The 17,333-nt window shown below is 40.3% G+C and overlaps 1 protein-coding gene across 1 annotated transcript in view; it reads left to right on the top strand.

Annotated features, from left to right (window-relative positions):
- The window catches only part of TNKS (tankyrase), a 159,671-nt gene that overhangs the window by 69,842 nt on the left and 72,496 nt on the right, over positions 1 to 17,333 (top strand). The window contains exon 7 of the mRNA XM_061635335.1: positions 57 to 152. Within this exon, the coding sequence (XP_061491319.1) occupies positions 57 to 152 (96 nt within the window). The remainder of the gene's footprint in view (positions 1 to 56; positions 153 to 17,333) is intronic.

Genomic DNA, 17,333 nt, shown 5'->3' with positions numbered 1-17,333 from the left:
AAGTGTATTCATTCTGTAAGCCAAAGTTTTATGAGCTTTCCTTCTTTCTTTCACAGTGCTGCTGCAGCATGGAGCTGATCCAAATATTCGAAACACAGATGGAAAGTCAGCCTTGGATCTTGCAGATCCTTCTGCAAAAGCTGTACTTACAGGTGAGAAGCATTTGAGTTCTGTTTATTTCAGCATGTGTGAACAGCCTCTTAAACTACAGTTTTTCTATTAATAAATAGTACAAATACACACAGTATGTTAGTAAACATGTTAATGATAGCATAGCATAGCACTGAGCGATAACTAAATGTTATAGGTGCAAGTTGCTTGTTGTACTTACTTCCAGGCGGTTTATGGCACTCTATAATCATCTTGCAGGTTAATGTTATCAGTTGAATTGTATGTATCCCCACACTGTTCAGTGTGAAATAGCGGTGATACCTATATCATTTTTCTAGATATTTACATCATTTTCTGTAAACCATTTCAATCCCTTACAACTTTAAATATACAAAATAACTGATGGTTTTTTGTATACCTAAAGAGAAGGTATGTCTACAGTTCACATGCCACAATATGTTGATGGAAAAATGAATGAACTCAGGAGTTGTAGCAGGGGATGAAAAGCCAAAATCTACGTTCTTAATTTGGTGATTGATCATAATGCGAGACTTTCTCAAGAAAGTCAGTAACATTTTGTGTCTAGAAGGGACAGAGTACTTAGAGAAATGATAGGAAGATGGTTTATTTTCTCATCTCTGTTCCTTTACAATAGGGCCCCTCTTTTCGGTGGCCCGCTTTTTGGCATTCCGCTAATACGGCAGCTAAAATTAGAGTAATGCCCCACTCATGCGGCACTTGTTCCGCTTTTATGGCGTTTTTTGGGCGTCGGGTGCCATCTTATTGAACGAGTTCCGCTTTTTGGTGGGTTTCACTTTTAGGCGGGGGTCTGGAACGTAACCCGCCGTATGAGTGGGGCCCTACTGTATTTACTTGCAAGCAGAAAAGATGACATTTGAGAGACGCACAATAGACATAAAGTCTTCTTTATTTGAGGATGAAACAGTAGCTTGCTGAAGCTCTCCTTATTGAAAGATGAGTTTTGAATCTGCAGATTTTTTGTGTAGTAGATTCAATCCTGAATTACTTTTTTCTCATCAGAATTATTTATTATTTTCTGTTTAGAATACTTATATCCTGCTTTCTAGCCTGTATATTTTGTTAAGAAATCAAATTATTTGGTTAAATTACAGTTGATGTTGTTTGATCAAAGGGGATTCTGAACAATCTATTGTATCTCAGTTCACACCTAGCTGTGGACCTTTTAGCCAAGGTATTGTAGAGTCCTACTGTATTATATATGATAGTAGTGATAATCAACTACAGTAGGGCCCCACTCATACAGCGGGTTACGTTCCGGATCCCTGCCAAAAAGCGAAAACCGCTGAAAAGTGGAACTCATTGAATAGAATGGTGCACAACGCCCAAAAACTGCTGTAAAAGCGGAACAAACGCCATATGAGTGGGGTCCTACTGTATCCACTGGGCTATTCTCTTGATCCTAGTGATATAGATGGGATATTTAGATGCCCAGTTAAATTGGTTGTCTTAGTAATCCCCAAGAAGTGGGGGTGCCAGGGTACAGAGTGAAGTAAAAAAATCTCTTAAGGACCCCCTGGCATATTACAGACCCATGTCAATTAATACTTGGACAATCTGAATTCAAGCTACCAAAGCCTTGGATATTAGGTGAGGAAAACTCAGATCCACATAAATCCTAAGGAGTTACGTAGAAGTTAGGCCCATAGTCTACTTTGCCTACCACTATCAAGTCTGCCTGGCAGTGCCCCTTGGGGACTTCAGACAGATATTTCCTAGTGATTCTGTTTGAGAGCTCACTTGTGAAGCATGCAGTGTACCCCTGACCTACACTGACTTACTACTAACTTTTGTGATACTGATGTGAGTGAATATGCTGTGAAAGATAGAGGCCTGCACTATTTTCAGATGTAAATGTTTTTGTGCTGTTAATTATATCATACTTAAGTTTAACTTCTCTCTCAATCTTTTATCAAACTTTTTAAATGTAGGAGTTTATGTTTTGGCAAAGCAATGAAAATCCTGATAATGTGAATTTTTAATAAAACATCTGTTCACAGGAGCAAAAAAATGTGTATTCATCAGATCATAATGAAGTTTAAAATAAGAAAAGAAGGTTTCCCAAGCAAGTGCATTGCTATGTACTTTAAAAGATTAAGGGCACTGCTCCATAGGCACATATTTGCATATGCTAATTTATATCTATAGAAACAAACTGCAATTTAAATATCACAGAAGTCAAGCCAACTAATTTTCCATCCAAATCACGCCATATAAATTTACACCATACCTCACCATAACCTATATGATGCCAAATCATTCATCTTCAATGTATTTATCCCCAATTCATTTCTCAATAGATCCTGTTCCACATCATTTGAGTTTCCCTTCATTTACCCCAATCTGTGCCTGTGGGCTAATCACTAACAATGCCCCTGTCCCCAATAAAGAAATGCTGGGGAAGAGGGAGAAGCCCTACTCAAAAATGGAATTGCTCCATTGTTCCACAGCACACTAATTTTACAGAAGGGGGATGAAGGTTTAGCCATTTTTGTTAACCTTAAAATAAAGTCTTTAAAAGATACCACAGGACTAAATAGTGTATTGTAGTATGGGGTCTTGTTGATGTAGCAGAGTAATGTGACTGCTTTTTTTAAAAAAAGTGTTATACTTACTGTGAAAGGGATCTGGGAAATTTATTCCTGCCCATCAGAGCCTACACAAAAAGTAGGAGCATGCAATTTGAGGGGGATTGGAGGAGTGAATCAGGGAGGAGATAACACCACTTCTGGCAGTTACATATCCCAGATAGCCTCTCCTCACCATTTCAGAACAATTCCAGTAGGTCAATCCTTGCCAACCTGGTGAAATATCTGGAGGGCACCAGGTTGGCAAAGGTTGCTAAAGAATAATCTAACAAGTAAAGAATAACTGCTAAGAGCCTGCTGCAGCCCAACTAAAATTTTTAGTCAGTTAATTTATGGATTAAATGTGTACATTCATTCAGTCTTTTCACTCAAATGGTTTTACTGATTTCCTTTTGGTTCCTTACTGGGGGGTGGGGGAGAACATTCCTGTCCATCTGAAAGATGGTCCTCTTTTATGCTCACACTACTTATCCCATGCTGTTTCATGGAGGTGGTCGGAACATTTTCATTGAGCAGCTCAACATGTGTGTGTGTCTGAAAAGCAAGTGCAGTGTCTCAGGAGACTTAGACAGAGCCTTCAGTCCTATGAAACTTGATAAACCAGCATTGAATTTTGTTGTTGGGAACATATTTATAGTTGACTCATTGTACACAATGGACAATACTTAAGTGCTTTATTTCAGTGGGGTTATTTTAAGCATGACTTAGCTGGTTTTCACCCTGAGAAAATTTATTCACCAGTTTGTGAGCACACATCCCTGTTAGTTTTGGCCATGGCAATTTGAGTTTCTGGTGGATCACTGCATGTGATTGTGGGTTGTGTTTGGCTGGGTGATCACAAGTTGTTTCGGAAATAGCGTATTGTCCGCTTGGCAAGTTTAGTGCCATCTGGAAAAAGGACTTTTGGAACACAGCTGATCAAACATCATTAGGAAAAAGTATGTCTTAATATTTCACCTGTAGAAATTATATAAAGGCATCTATATGTTTTAAGCTTGCAAGGTAGTATGTTTCTAACTGATAAGCTTTGTTTTGTTAAAGGTAGACATTGCCCTTCTGTATGGGCCAAGCTATACATAGGTGGAGATAAGTAACATTTCAAGGTATAGTCTTAACAATCTTTCCACTGGCTCCAGTGTCTTGTTGTTGTTGAGCTTCTTAACCTTCAGTTCTTTGGATTGAAATCCAGCTATGGAAGCAGATATAAGGCCTTTTATTGGTGAGATGATATGAATCTTGGGTCTGCCTTGGGCAACCATCTTGGAGGGTCACGGCGGCTGAGGAAAGAGGGTCTGAGGGACCCACCAAGACATCCAGGCTGCAAGGCTGACTCCAGTGCCTGCTCCTCTCCTTCCCCTTTCCCCCCAACCCTGAGGCTGCACAGGAGGGCTCTGAGGCCCAACAGGAAGAGATGAGCATCAATAGTAACAAGCGAGCACCCACTACTACCTGCACATTAAAAAATACCCAGTGCCTTATATATGTGCTGAACCTCTATTGTCAAATATTCTTGAATGGCATTACGTCATACGGGGACCCGAGATGACTCCATACGAAAGTAAATCAGAGTTGGCATTTCAAAGGCAAAATAAAATCAAACGGGACTGTGAAGTCAACAAGCCTTCCTCAGAACGTTCTAACTTCATGAGCGCTTGCAATAGGTGCTTTTGACTCATGTTGTCACCAGTGTTGCTCATTAACTTTCTCCTTCTCTGTTTGTTATCTAAAACATTTTATCTCTCTCGTTGGCCAAAAATAATTAATTGAAAAGAAAAGTTTCCCAGAGTGACTTACAAATGTCAGTGTTGGAGTGATGTAAATGTCACTCTGTTGGCTTTGGGAGGCTGGCTGGAGCAACAGGAGAGGTGCTACAGCCCGGGGGTTGCATTGCACCCTTAATGATTTATTGTAATTTAGGAAGGTATTTTTGTTTTGTTGTTGTTTGTGGATATTTTGTCACTATGATAATATGTGAAATAGATACTTGAATTTTGCTGGTTGTTTCTTTTTCATTGCATTTTGAATTATTATAAGATAACAGTGAGGTTTTTTTGGTATGTTTTGACGTTTCTGTGGTTGTAAACCACCTTGAGTATAGTAATGTAGAAAGGTGGTATACAAAATTAAAAATGATTTTTAAAAATGGTACTATAAAACTGCTTTCTTGGATTATATTGAGGCCCACAGTCCAGCATTGTGCTTCCAATAGTGGCCCCTCAGATCTCACTGTTATAAGCAGGACGTGAAGGTAATACCTCTCATTTATTTAGTTCCAGCATCTGACATTCAGAGATACACTATTTCTGAATATTTAACTATTATTGGCTATATCCCCAATTAATTTGTTTAAATGTTGTTGTTTTAAAAAAACAATTTACATTGTGATTTTTTAGATTTTACAAATACAATGCTGTTTTTATTAATATCTTTACCACATGGGGTAACCTTCAATATAAGATCTAGTTGGTTCATGGTTGTGGAAGAAAAAAGGTCATATTCAAGTGTGTGTGATGAAAAGCCACCCTCCCTGACATAACATCTGTCTGGACAATGTCCAGCCTAGGCATGCTCAGACAGCTGTAGGCATCAAAGTCTGCATTACAACATATACGAGAGAAAAGAAGGAAGATTGCTTCCTCCTTTCCACACACATTCGTGACTCAGCAAATCACTGAAAGATGCATGGTCACTTCAGTGTAACTGACTGGAACGTTTGAATTTCTACCTCCTCTTGGGGAGCTTCTGGCTCTCCCCAGAAATATTTATTTTTATTTATTTATTATTAAATTTATTAGTCACCCATCTGGCTGGTTGTCCAGCCACTCTGGGCGACGTACAAAATAAAACGTACAAATACATTAAACATTAAAAATCTGAAGCAATAATAGTAAAAGCAAATATCTTTGTTACCCATGCTAATGAATCTTAGAATTGTAGAGGAAGGGGCCAAAAGGTGATTGAGTCTAACCCTCTGCTCAATGCAGGAATCCGACTTAAAGCATACCTGACAGGTGGCTGTCCAGCTGCCTCTTGAATGCCTCCGGTGTTGGAGAGCCCACCATCTTCCTAGGTAATTGGTTCCATTGTCATACTGCTCTAACAGTTAGGACATTTTTTTCCTGATGTTCAGTCAAAATCTGGCTTCCTGTAAGTTGAGCCCATTATTCAGTGTCCTGCACTCCGGGATGATTGAGAAGAGATCCGGGCTCTCCTCTGTGTTACAACCTTAGATTTAGATTTACTGTATTGCCCACCCTTCACCCAAAGGTCCCAGAGCGGGTCACAACAGTTTTAAAATACATCATTATAGAATCATAGAGTTGGAAGGGCCTTATAAGGCCAACAAGTACATCCCATGCTCAATGCAGGAATCCAAATTAAAGCATACCAGACAAGTGGCTCTCCAGCTGCCTCTTGAATGCCTCCAGTGTTGGAGAGCCCACCACCTCCCTAGGTAATTGGTAACATAGTTGTACCACTCTAACAGTTGGGAAGTTTTTCCTGATGTTCAGTTGAAATCTGCATTCCTGTAACTTGAGCCCATTATTCAATGTCCTACACTCTGGGATGATCCGGGCCCTCCTCTGTCTGACAACCGTTCAAGTACTTGAAGAGTGCTATCACATCTCCCCTTAGTCTTCTCTTCTCAAGGCTACACATGCCCAGTTCCTTCAGTCTCTCCTCATAGGGCTTTGTTTCCAGTCCCCTGATCATCCTTGTTGCCCTCCTCTGAACCTATTCCAGTTTGTCTGCATCCTTCTTGAAGTGCAGTGCCCAGAACTGGGTGCAGTATTCAAGATGAGGCTAACCAGTGCCAAATAGAGGGGAACTAGTACTTCACACAGTTTGAAAACTATACTTCTGTTAATGCAGCTTAAAATAGCTTTTCCTTTTTTTGCAACCACATTGCATTATTGGCTCATATTCAGTTTGTGATAAACAACAATTCCAAGATCCTTCTCATATGTAGTATTGCTGAGCCAAGTATCCCCCATCTCATAACTGTGCATTTGGTTTCTTTTCCTAGGTGTAAAATTTTGCACTTATCCCTGATAAATTTCATTCTGTTTTCAGCCCAGTGCTCCAGTCTATCAAGATCACTTTGAAGTTTGCTTCCATCTTCCAGGGTATTAGCTATCCCTCCCAATTTTGTATAATCTACAGATTTGATAAGCATTCTCTGCACCTCGTCATCCAAGTCATTAATAAAAAAAGGTGAAGAGCGCTGGGGCCAGGACTGAGCCCTGTGGTACCCTGCTTGTTACGTCCCCTTAGTTTGAGAAGGAACCATTGATAAGCACCTCTTTGTGTACTGTTTTATAGCCAACTATGGATCCATCCGATCCATCCAGCCCACATTTAGCTAGCTTGCTAATCAGAATATCATGGGGCACTTTGTCAGAAGCTTTGCTGAAGTCGAGATATATTATGTCCACAGCATAAAGAATAGTGGAAGTGTGATTCTTCATCCACAGAAATTCAGGTAGGTCTCCCATTTGCCCTGCCTTTACGCTGCGTTGAAGCATGAATGACTCTTTTTTAGGTTTCCTGATGTGTAAAGGTTTGCTAGTTAATTCTGTTGGTTTTCCCATTTCTGAATCCCATTTCTGAATTTTTAAATAAGCATACTTTGATTTGAGACTCTGGAGTTGTTTAGCCTGGACTGACTGTATCTATGCATCTCTTACCACTTGGTCCACACCAAGGTTTCACAGAATTTAAAGGGAAGCCCTATAATAAGCCATTCCTTCCTTCAGTGTAATCTGAAAGTCTAAATTGTCCATGGATTCAAACTATTAAAAGTAGATGGTGGCAATTCTATCTCAGTAACAAGGAACATCTGGCAGCCTGTCTTGAGCTGCAGGAGGGTAGGTGTGTTTGAACACATTTGTCCCAGGTGGTAATGTGGTGCTCCATAAAACCACATTGTTACCGCAGAGAAATCAGGAACCAGCATCACCATAGGCAGAGAAGTCAGCCTCTCACTCCACCTCCCCACCTGCTTTGCCTCTGAAGTCCACTCAGATTGAAACATGCACATGCAGGGGGCTTATTGAGAGAGATAATGGCAGGATGGTGGTGGGAGAATGAAATCTTTAGTGTTAAAGCAGATGCCATAGTGCAGTTGTGCTGTTGTTTGTTCTTCTAGAAGCTTTTCTCTTCTGTCAACCAAACTGAGCAGGATTTAACCCCCGCTCATCAGCTGATGAGCAGGGGTTAAATCCTGCTGCTTTGGCTGCATATGCCAGTTCCCATAGGGGAACTGGTACGCACAGCCAGTGCAGTGTCGAACCCCGCCACCCTGCCAGAGCTGATGTCATGCCTCCTTGGAGTGATGTCAGCTGATTGGCACATGGGTGCGGTTTTTTAAAAATGGCATTGTGGGTCAAATTTTACTCTCTTGCAGGCCAAGATTGGCCTATGAGCTGGAAGATCCCCACCCTTGTTTAAAGTGACAGGCAAATGAGGCCAATGTGCAGATGAATTGAAAGCCATGGCATTGATGAGGTTGCACAAAAAATTGTGTAGAACATTAAGTAATCCCCAGAAAGGATATTCCTCCAATGGAAGTAAACTTGGTAGCAGGATAAACAGCATAGAGTAGCCACCGAAACCTAAACTGTGAAGGGAGTAATGAAGGGAAAATGGCCAGGAATATGAAAGGTAGTAGAGGTGGCTTGTAAGATGAAGGCAAATGCTTGGATTTTAGCGAGGAGATCTTTAGTGCAGGGCAAAAGTCAGATTGTAGGGCCTTGAGAGGAGAAAGTACATCTGCTTTGAATGCAGAAGGTCCCAGGTTCAGTACCCAGTGGGCTAGGAATGTCTCTGCCTGAAACCCTGGAGAGCCAATGCCAGTCAGTGTTGACAGTACTAAACTAGATGGATCAATGGTCTGACTCAATCTAAGGCGGCTTTCTGTGTTCCTCTGAGTTTTAAGGCAGTGGGAATCAACAGTACATTCCAGGAGAAAAAGTGTAGATGAGAGTTTGAATGTTAGAGACACAGAATAAGTTAAGGGAGTATTATTTGAAAAAGAAGGATGCAGCAGCGTATTTGAACATAGTGTAGTGGAGAATAAGTTGATATGGTTGGAGAGGTGTCAGACATAGATCTTGGGTATTGGGTAGAGATAGGGCCAATTGGTTGTGGAAGGATTAGACCAGGGGTGGGGAACCTTTGGTCCTCCAGATGTTCCTAAACTACAACTCTGATCAGCCCAAGCAAACATGGCCAAAGGCCAGGGATGATTGGAGTTGTAGGTCAGCAACATTTGTAAATGAAGGTGCAAATTTAGCATCTTCATAATGAAGATGGACTTTTTCCTGGGTATCCTGAAGCTGATCTACCATATTTCTTGCATATTGCCATCCTAGAACAGGGGTGGGGGTGATCATATTCTATTAATTGGGGGTGATCATATTCTTCAGATACTAGTCTTTGGGCCACAACAATCTGAGCCCCTTCCATACCATTGGGATCTATCATAAAAAGTCGGCGTCACCGGTAAGAGTTTTTTAGGTATGAAGTACATGCTGTAAGGTGGTACAAGGGCATTGGAGTGAGGGCTAAGGAAAAAGCATGCTTTTTGAAAGATGCCTTAAGGCAATTTGGCAGAGGTCTTTTGCCTTTCCACAATAAATGTGAAATGCCATTTATTTGAAAAATGCCAAGATACTCTTTTTTTTAAATTGCAAATGAACCTGAGCAAAAAAAAATTCACACCTTAAAGAAGTTTTAGTAGGGCTTCCATGGGCCAACAAATTCAGTATCACGTTACTGCATATTCATGGATTTTACGGATAGCTTGAATATTCTGGGTAGGTGTTATAGTTGTTTTTCTGGGGAAAGATGCTTTCTTAATTCTATCTTATGTATAATGATAATAATGAGCTATAAAAAGAAAAACATTTAACTGGATATACATTGTTACTTTAGTAGTCTTTCTTTCTTTAGTACTCTCCTCCTTCCAGGAAACGTTCCACATACTACAGGTAGCTATTCCGATAGTGAAATATGCTACAATGACCTAGCAAACTGAATTGTTAGTTGTTATCATCTGCAAAGAATGTTAGTAGACAGTCAGTCTTCCTGACTCCACCATCTACAACAGTAAAGGCAGTGATGTTAGGAATGTAAAGGCAGTGATGTTAGAAACCTACAGCTGATTTGCATGTACTTGCAAAAAATTGTAGCAGTTTGCAACTTTTTTTGAGGTGCTAGGAGATATGGGTAGAGAGCTTGTACTCTTTCCTGTGATAAACATGTGTAATTGACTGTGTGACTAGACATAATGGATATTTTGGAAACATATAAACTATGGATTTACATTAAGATACCAAAATAACAGCATGCCAACAAATAAACATAAGAACATAAGAAGAGCCTGCTGGATCAGGCCAGTGGCCCATCTAGTCCAGCATCCTGTTCTCACAGTGGCCAACCAGGTGCCTGGGGGAAGCCCGCAAGCAGGACCCGAGTGCAAGAACACTCTCCCCTCCTGAGGCTTCCGGCAACTGGTTTTCAGAAGCATGCTGCCTCGGACTAGGGTGGCACAGCACAGCCATCACGGCTAGTAGCCATTGATAGCCCTGTCCTCCATGAATTTGTCTAATCTTCTTTTAAAATCCGTCCAAGCTGGTGGCCATTACTGCATCTTGTGGGAGCAAATTCCATAGTTTAACTATGCGCTGAGTAAAGAAGTACTTCCTTTTGTCTGTCCTGAATCTTCCAACGTTCAGCTTCTTTGAATGTCCACGAGTTCTAGTATTATGAGAGAGGGAGAAGAACTTTTCTCTATCCACTTTCTCAATGCCATGCATAATTTTATACACTTCTATCATGTCTCCTCTGACCCGCCTTTTCTCTAAACTAAAAAGCCCCAAATGCTGCAACCAAATATTCAATGTAAATATCTTAAAAGAATTAAAATGGACATCTTAACAGAAATTCATTCGGCGTGAGACAAGTCTTCATCTACTGTATGAAAAATACTTTACAATTCTTCCATAATGCAACAAGATACAAGCCTATGTGAACATAACCACTCAGGATTATATTCCAATTCAAACAAATATTTAAAATAAAATTTATCTCAAAAATCCATGAAAGTTCACTCACCCAAATGTTCTACTTCTTCTCTTGTTTTTGCTCTTATTCTGCATACATATGATTCCTATTCTATTTTTGAGCATGGACTTAGAATTTTCCATAGATGATATCTGCAGTAGCAACGTAGTTCACTTGGTAAGCCTTTTTTTTAAGTTTAAGTATATTTTTAATATGAATTGATATATAATTTCATGTTAATAAAAAGTTTTTATATATTTTTTATTTTCAAGTGTTGCCTTATCTAAATCCATGCTCAAAGAGAAACTTTCCGAATAGATACCACTGAAGAAGACTTGTCTCAAGTCGAAACACGTCTTGCAAATTGAGATATGTGGTGTATCATATCTTTGCATTTTACTCTTCTGTATTAGAATACCTTTGTAATTTCTTACTGTGTTGTCATTGAGAGTGCGTGTACATCTTGTCAGCACAGCAAGCAGTTTACATCACAATTTGTGGGAGCAAACTGCATGTACATTAGAAATTGGTCATGATTGTGCATTCCTTGGGCTATCAGCCATAGACCATATTTTCCACTATTTATTTCTGCATATTTTTCAGAATGTATCATGTTTTATTAAACCTTGACTCTTATGTTCTCATTTGAATTTTGGACTTAGTCATGTTAATGCGTGGTCTGTCCTCTCATTCCCTAAAGTCTTTGCAATTGCTGTTCTTCCCATGTCCAGCGTCCTTATTCAACTGTATGTTTTCAGTTATCTCTTACTTCCTTATAATTCTTCTACAGTTCACACTGTACTTGTTGAATCTCTTGGGGCAAGTTATTTCCACCTACTTTCTTCTAGCAACTCAGGGTAGCCAAGGACCTCTGGCAGTTTTGATCATGTGAAAATCTTATCAAATTCCCCCCTTTTCTGTGTAGACCTTCCTCTTTCAACAAGCCTTTTAAGTTGAGACCTTATCCCAGTCTGTGTCTGTGCTGGAATTGCTTTTTAATATGTTTGGAAACCTTTTTTAAAATATGTTTTTAACCTTTTTTAAAGGTGTTTTGAAAGCTGTTTAAAAATGTTTTTAAAGATGTTTTGTTTTAAAGTATTTTAAAGTCTGTTTTTATTACGTTTTAAAGTGTTTTTAGTTCTTTTGTTTGCTGCCCTGGGCTCCTGCTGGGAGGAAGGGCGGGATATAAATCAAATAATAAATAAATAAAATAAACAATAGAGTAGTGAGGTGTGGATACAGGAACTACTTGTTTATATGCAGTCATGGTGGCTACATCTTATGATAAACATCTGCTGGTAGTTCTAATCCACCTAAACCCAGCTATTGGTTAAGTTACTGTGATGCCATAGAATGTTTGCACACACAAATAGTACCGGAAGGACCCACCATCTTCTCCTGTCCAACTGCATATGCTTCCTCTGTGGCTGCTGTTCACTGTGCAAGCATTGTCCCAGACATCTGTCATCACCCTTTTAGAACAATCTGTTGGTACCAGCACAGCATCATAGGCTGTAAAAAGCACTTTGAGGTGTTCCTGGCACCTGCGTTGTCTTTAAAGAGCTCAAATAGTTAAGTGGAATATTGCAACAGCACTTCTTCCAGTATAGGGACTATAGGATGCATGTTACCAGTTTTGTTCACCTAGATGCTGCTGGTCCGTGCTTCAAGTAAGAGAAACTAAAATCTAAAACCTTTCTCTCACAAAGAAGTGTTGTTTTTGTACAATTTTGTACAACGGTCACCATTTCCCAGTATAGATATGGCATTGCTGTGTCTGCTTTGTTTTTCCTGATTTTAAATTAAAACAGTACTGAAAAACTATTTATCTTGTAATCATTTGCTGCTTTAGATATTCTTGATGGAAAACTCAGAGAAGCACTGTTTAATTTATATCTGGCCAACTGACTGGTTAGCTGGCAACTATTGGTTGTATCCAATGTAGTGCTAAGCCAAGGTCTTGTCAACCTCTAGCACAATAGGACTCCCTTCATCTCCCCCCAAATTCCCTAAATCTGTTCCAGGGATTTCTGTAATCCTTTGGAGCAGATTTGGGAAGGGTGTGGAGCGCATGCAATGTGAGGAAGAATCCCATTGTACTGGCGGTTGCTTGCAGAAGGTGCAGCCAGAATTCTTTCACAAATTTGTTGTAATGAACTGTGGAAGTGATGAGTATAAGTGATACAACAGTTTTTCATCTATTTAAGCCGGATTGGCAGCCGAGACTACTTTGACTGGGCCACCTTGGGACTTCATGAGCTGTCCCAAGTTGTCATCAGCCCAAAGTATAGAACAGAACATACCCTTGATTTAGACTTTACTTCAGGGTGTGAGGTGTGTTGTCTGGATGTTGGAAGAGGGGGTTGAATTAACCCTGTTGTCATGGTCAGACCATTATCTGGTGAAGTTTGGTATTGCAGCACCAATCTCCACACAAGGATGTAGGAACCATTAGTATGGGCTGCTCCTAAAGACTTATGGAATCCAAGGGATTCCTGAATGCTTTGGGGAATTTTCCAGAAACCAGATAACATGTTGAGGCCCTGATCTTGCTATGGAATCTTGCAATGTGGTGGGCTGTTGACACAATTGTCCCCAAGTGCCCTTGACACTGTGGAGACTAGAGGGTTTCCAAGCTGTGAAACAGATTGGATGAAGACTAGAGCAGGTGACCCCAAAATGGGCATTTTCTGCTATTGCCCCTCTATTAGGGAATGCCCTTCCTTCTACCGTACACGAAGTGGCAACCACCAGTTCCTTCAGACATCTTGTAAAGACATGTCTATTTGCCCAGGCTTTCCCTGACCCATAAGATTGGACCCTGTTTGACATGTTTGAATCCCTCGAATTCCTGTTTTATTTTTTGTATGCTTTTATGCTGCTGTTTCATTAGTTTTAGTTTGTATTTTTGTTGTAATGGTATTGTTTGTTTTTATAATGTCCACCACACAGAGATTTTTAAAATATTATGCAGCTTATAAATGCATTTAAATAATTAACCCCAGGCCCAGGGACTGGATTAGGCCCCCAAGCAAAGCTTTCTCTCTCCCCCCCCCCGACCCTCTGACTTTAGCGGCAGTGGCAAAAATAAAAATATTTTTATACACACCAGACAGCACTGTGGTGGGTGGAAAGGTTTAAGCCTTTCTGCCCAGTCCAGCACCCTGATGAAGATGCAGTTTGCCTCCTCTAATAATGATCATATGATGAATGGAGGGGGAGCTGCATGTATGGTTCCTCTGTGCCCTGTATGCGTGTGTGTACAAGAATGTGGGGTGGCTGCAGCCACTGCTGCCATGCGGTTCCGAGAGTGCTGCCCAATGATGAATGCAGTCTTTGGGTCAAAAAAGGTTACCCACCCCTGTGTTTGGGTATAAGTGATATATTGCGAGACAGTTTGTTCCTATAAAATAAAGATTTAGTCAGAGGCTACCTGGAAAGTCCCTGTAAGCTGCATTGAGTTCCATAATTGGAAAAGGGCAGGATATAAATGTTCTAAATAAAACAAAGCTACCCTACTGCAGTGCTCTGATTTTAAGAAAGTGTTCCTTCAGCTAACACTAGAGCACATCTCATTTTCAAAAAATAGAACACTGAACAGGTTATTTCCCTGCTACAAAGCCTTCCCCGCTACAGGTGTCTCATGCATTATGTTTCTACTATCAGCATAGTAGTGTGGTGTAGTGGTTAAGGTATTGGACTACAACCTGGGAGACCAGGTTTCGAATCCCCACACAGCCATGAAGCTCACTGGGTGACCTTGGGCCAGTCACTGCCTCTCAGCCTCAGAGGAAGGCAATGGTAACCCCCCTCTGAATACCGCTTACCATGAAAACCCTATTCATAGAGTCGCCATAAGTCAGAATCGACTTGAAGGCAGTCCTTTTCATTTTTTCATCAGCATAGTACCAGGGCAGAAGTCCCTCCACCTGCAGTAGGGTGTTCATGTGCCCTCCTTTATAGAGGTCTGTCCAGTCTGTCTGCTATAAAGATAACTAAGAAGGGAAACAAGGGCCTTGAAGTTGCCCATCAGCTGTTTGCATCTGGATTGCATACTGAGGAGTCACACAGGTCACTTTATATCAGTTTTTCTCACTATGTATTCTACTTCTTTTTAAATTATTTATTTAAAAATAATTAAAAATGTAATTATTTCTCAATGTTTGTGTGTGTGTATTATGATGCATCCCTTAAAAATCCAGCTTTTGCTATGATAGCCTGCACCTAAGATTTAATTTTGGCCTTGAGAGGCGTCAAGTGGGACTCCATAACAGGAAGCCAGGCATGCAATAGCAGCTGGTAAATCCATTATCTCCTTTCATTATAAATCTGTCATTTCTCCCTTATCATTTGTAAATTTCAAAGAAACACAACAGTGTCAGACGTCTTCTGGAAGTGTTCAGCCAAGATGGGATCACTTGTGTCACTCTTTCCCCTCCCCCTCTCCTCACAATGATTAATAAGTAGTTTTTAGTGGTCTGAGGCTCTTGCCAGAAGAGCCAAAAAGATATGTTAATCTCTTTTCCTCATCTCACCTGGACAGCAGAATTAGATACATTTCTAGAAGCCATTTCACAAACATTTTAGACAAACTTTTCCTGGCTGGCATCATTTTAAAACTTTGGAAACTTTCACTATCAAGAAGATTGGATTTGCAGTCTTTGTTTTTGTGTTAATTTTCAAGCCTCACTTGAGTATAAGAGATTATTCTTTTCATCTTAGTGATTAGGAATCTTTTGGATACCAAAGAGACCTCACTTTTTCCCACACAAGAATATTTTTTGTGGAACCTCCCCCTGCCTTGTCTTCTACCCTCTGCTTTTCCTCACTCCTGTGTTGAACAGATTTCCAAATTGCCACCTTCAACACCAGTGGACCTCAGCCTCGCAGAATAAAGACAGGTATTCAGCCTCCCTTCTCTTCCCCTTGGCAAGCCCACCACCTAGCCATGCCCTTCATTTTCCTTTTACTTCCCCCCCTAAGTAATACCTTCATCACCCATTCATCTAACCCCCACTCTCTTTCCCTGTCCAACTTCATCGCATCCTAGTTCATTTTCACTATGTTCTCATGCATGTTTTAGAGTAATTAATTTTAACTCTTTAGTTTTTAATGCTTTTCACCTTAGTGATTAGGAATCTTTTGGATACCAAAGAGACCTCGCTTTTTTCCACACAAGAACATTTCTTGTGGAACCTCCCCCTGCCTTGTCTCTTCTACCCTCTGCTTTTCCTCACTCCTGTGCTGAACAGATTTCCATATTGCTACCTGGAATTGAGAAGGGGGACTGATGATGGTGGGTAGGTGGGTTTGGTCACAGAGCTTGGAAAAGTTACTTTTTTGAACTACAACTCCCATCAGCCCCAGCCAGCATGGCCACTGGATTGGGCTGATGGGAGTTGTAGTTCAAAAAAGTAACTTTTCCAAGCTCTTTGGTGAGAGAAACAAGCAGAGGCGCAGGCCCTTGTAATTAATATGATGATGATGATGATGGTCTTTGAAATCATGCAGACAGAACAAAGAAGCTTGCAACACTTTCAAATTTATTCATGATTCAATAAGGTAATTGTAAAGTCTGGAATAGTATTTTATGTGCTGATCTTGTTTTGGGTTGTGGTGTTCTAGTGAGATAGTTGAATATAAAGCATGAATGCCAATGTTTTCAAATATGTAAGTGTATTTTACGAAGAAATAATGGGGTATTTGCTTCCAGTAACTACATTATATATCTATCTGGCAGCAGCACTGTTAGCACTTTTTATTTGCATGTGAACAGTAATGCTTAGTGTTTTCAGTTAGGTGCTGCATATAAGGCTATAGTTGATGGCCAGGATCCAAAGGAACATCTGGACTAGTTCCCTGTGCCTAAAGATAATTTTTTGAATTTTAGTCCCCTGTTCAGTTTATAATATGGCATTATCTTGTTCAGAAGAATAAAATACCAGATGCATGGACATCCTTGGACACACTCACGTTTCCCTCTAGAACCCATACAGCATATTCTGAATTTCATTTTTCTATTGTAAACTAAGGGGACGTAACAAGCAGGGTACCACAGGGCTCAGTCCTGGGTCCAGCGCTCTTCACCTTTTTTTATTAATGACTTGGATGATGAGGTGCAGGGCATGCTTAACAGATTTGTAGATGATACAAAATTGGGAGGGATAGCTAATACCCTGGAAGAGGGAAGGAAACTTCAAAGTGATCTTGATAGACTGGAGCACTGGGCTGAAAACAACAGAATGAAATTTATCAGGGATAAGTGCAAAGTTCTACACCAAAGGCACAGTTATGAGATGGGGGATACTTGCTGAGCAATACTACATGTGAGAAGGATCTTGTCATTGTTGTTGATCATAAGCTGAGTATCAGCAATAGTTCAATGTGGCTGCAAAAAAGGCAAAAGCTACTTTAGGCTGCATTAACAGAAGTATCATTTCCAAATCATGTGAAGTATGATTCCTCTATTCCCCTCTATTCAGCACTGGTAAGGCCTCTTCTTGAGTACTGTGCCCAATTCTGGACACC

The sequence above is a fragment of the Rhineura floridana genome, chromosome 1 (assembly GCF_030035675.1).
Source record: "Rhineura floridana isolate rRhiFlo1 chromosome 1, rRhiFlo1.hap2, whole genome shotgun sequence".
Lineage (NCBI taxonomy): Eukaryota > Metazoa > Chordata > Lepidosauria > Squamata > Rhineuridae > Rhineura > Rhineura floridana.
This window is presented reverse-complemented; position numbering and strand designations above follow the sequence as displayed.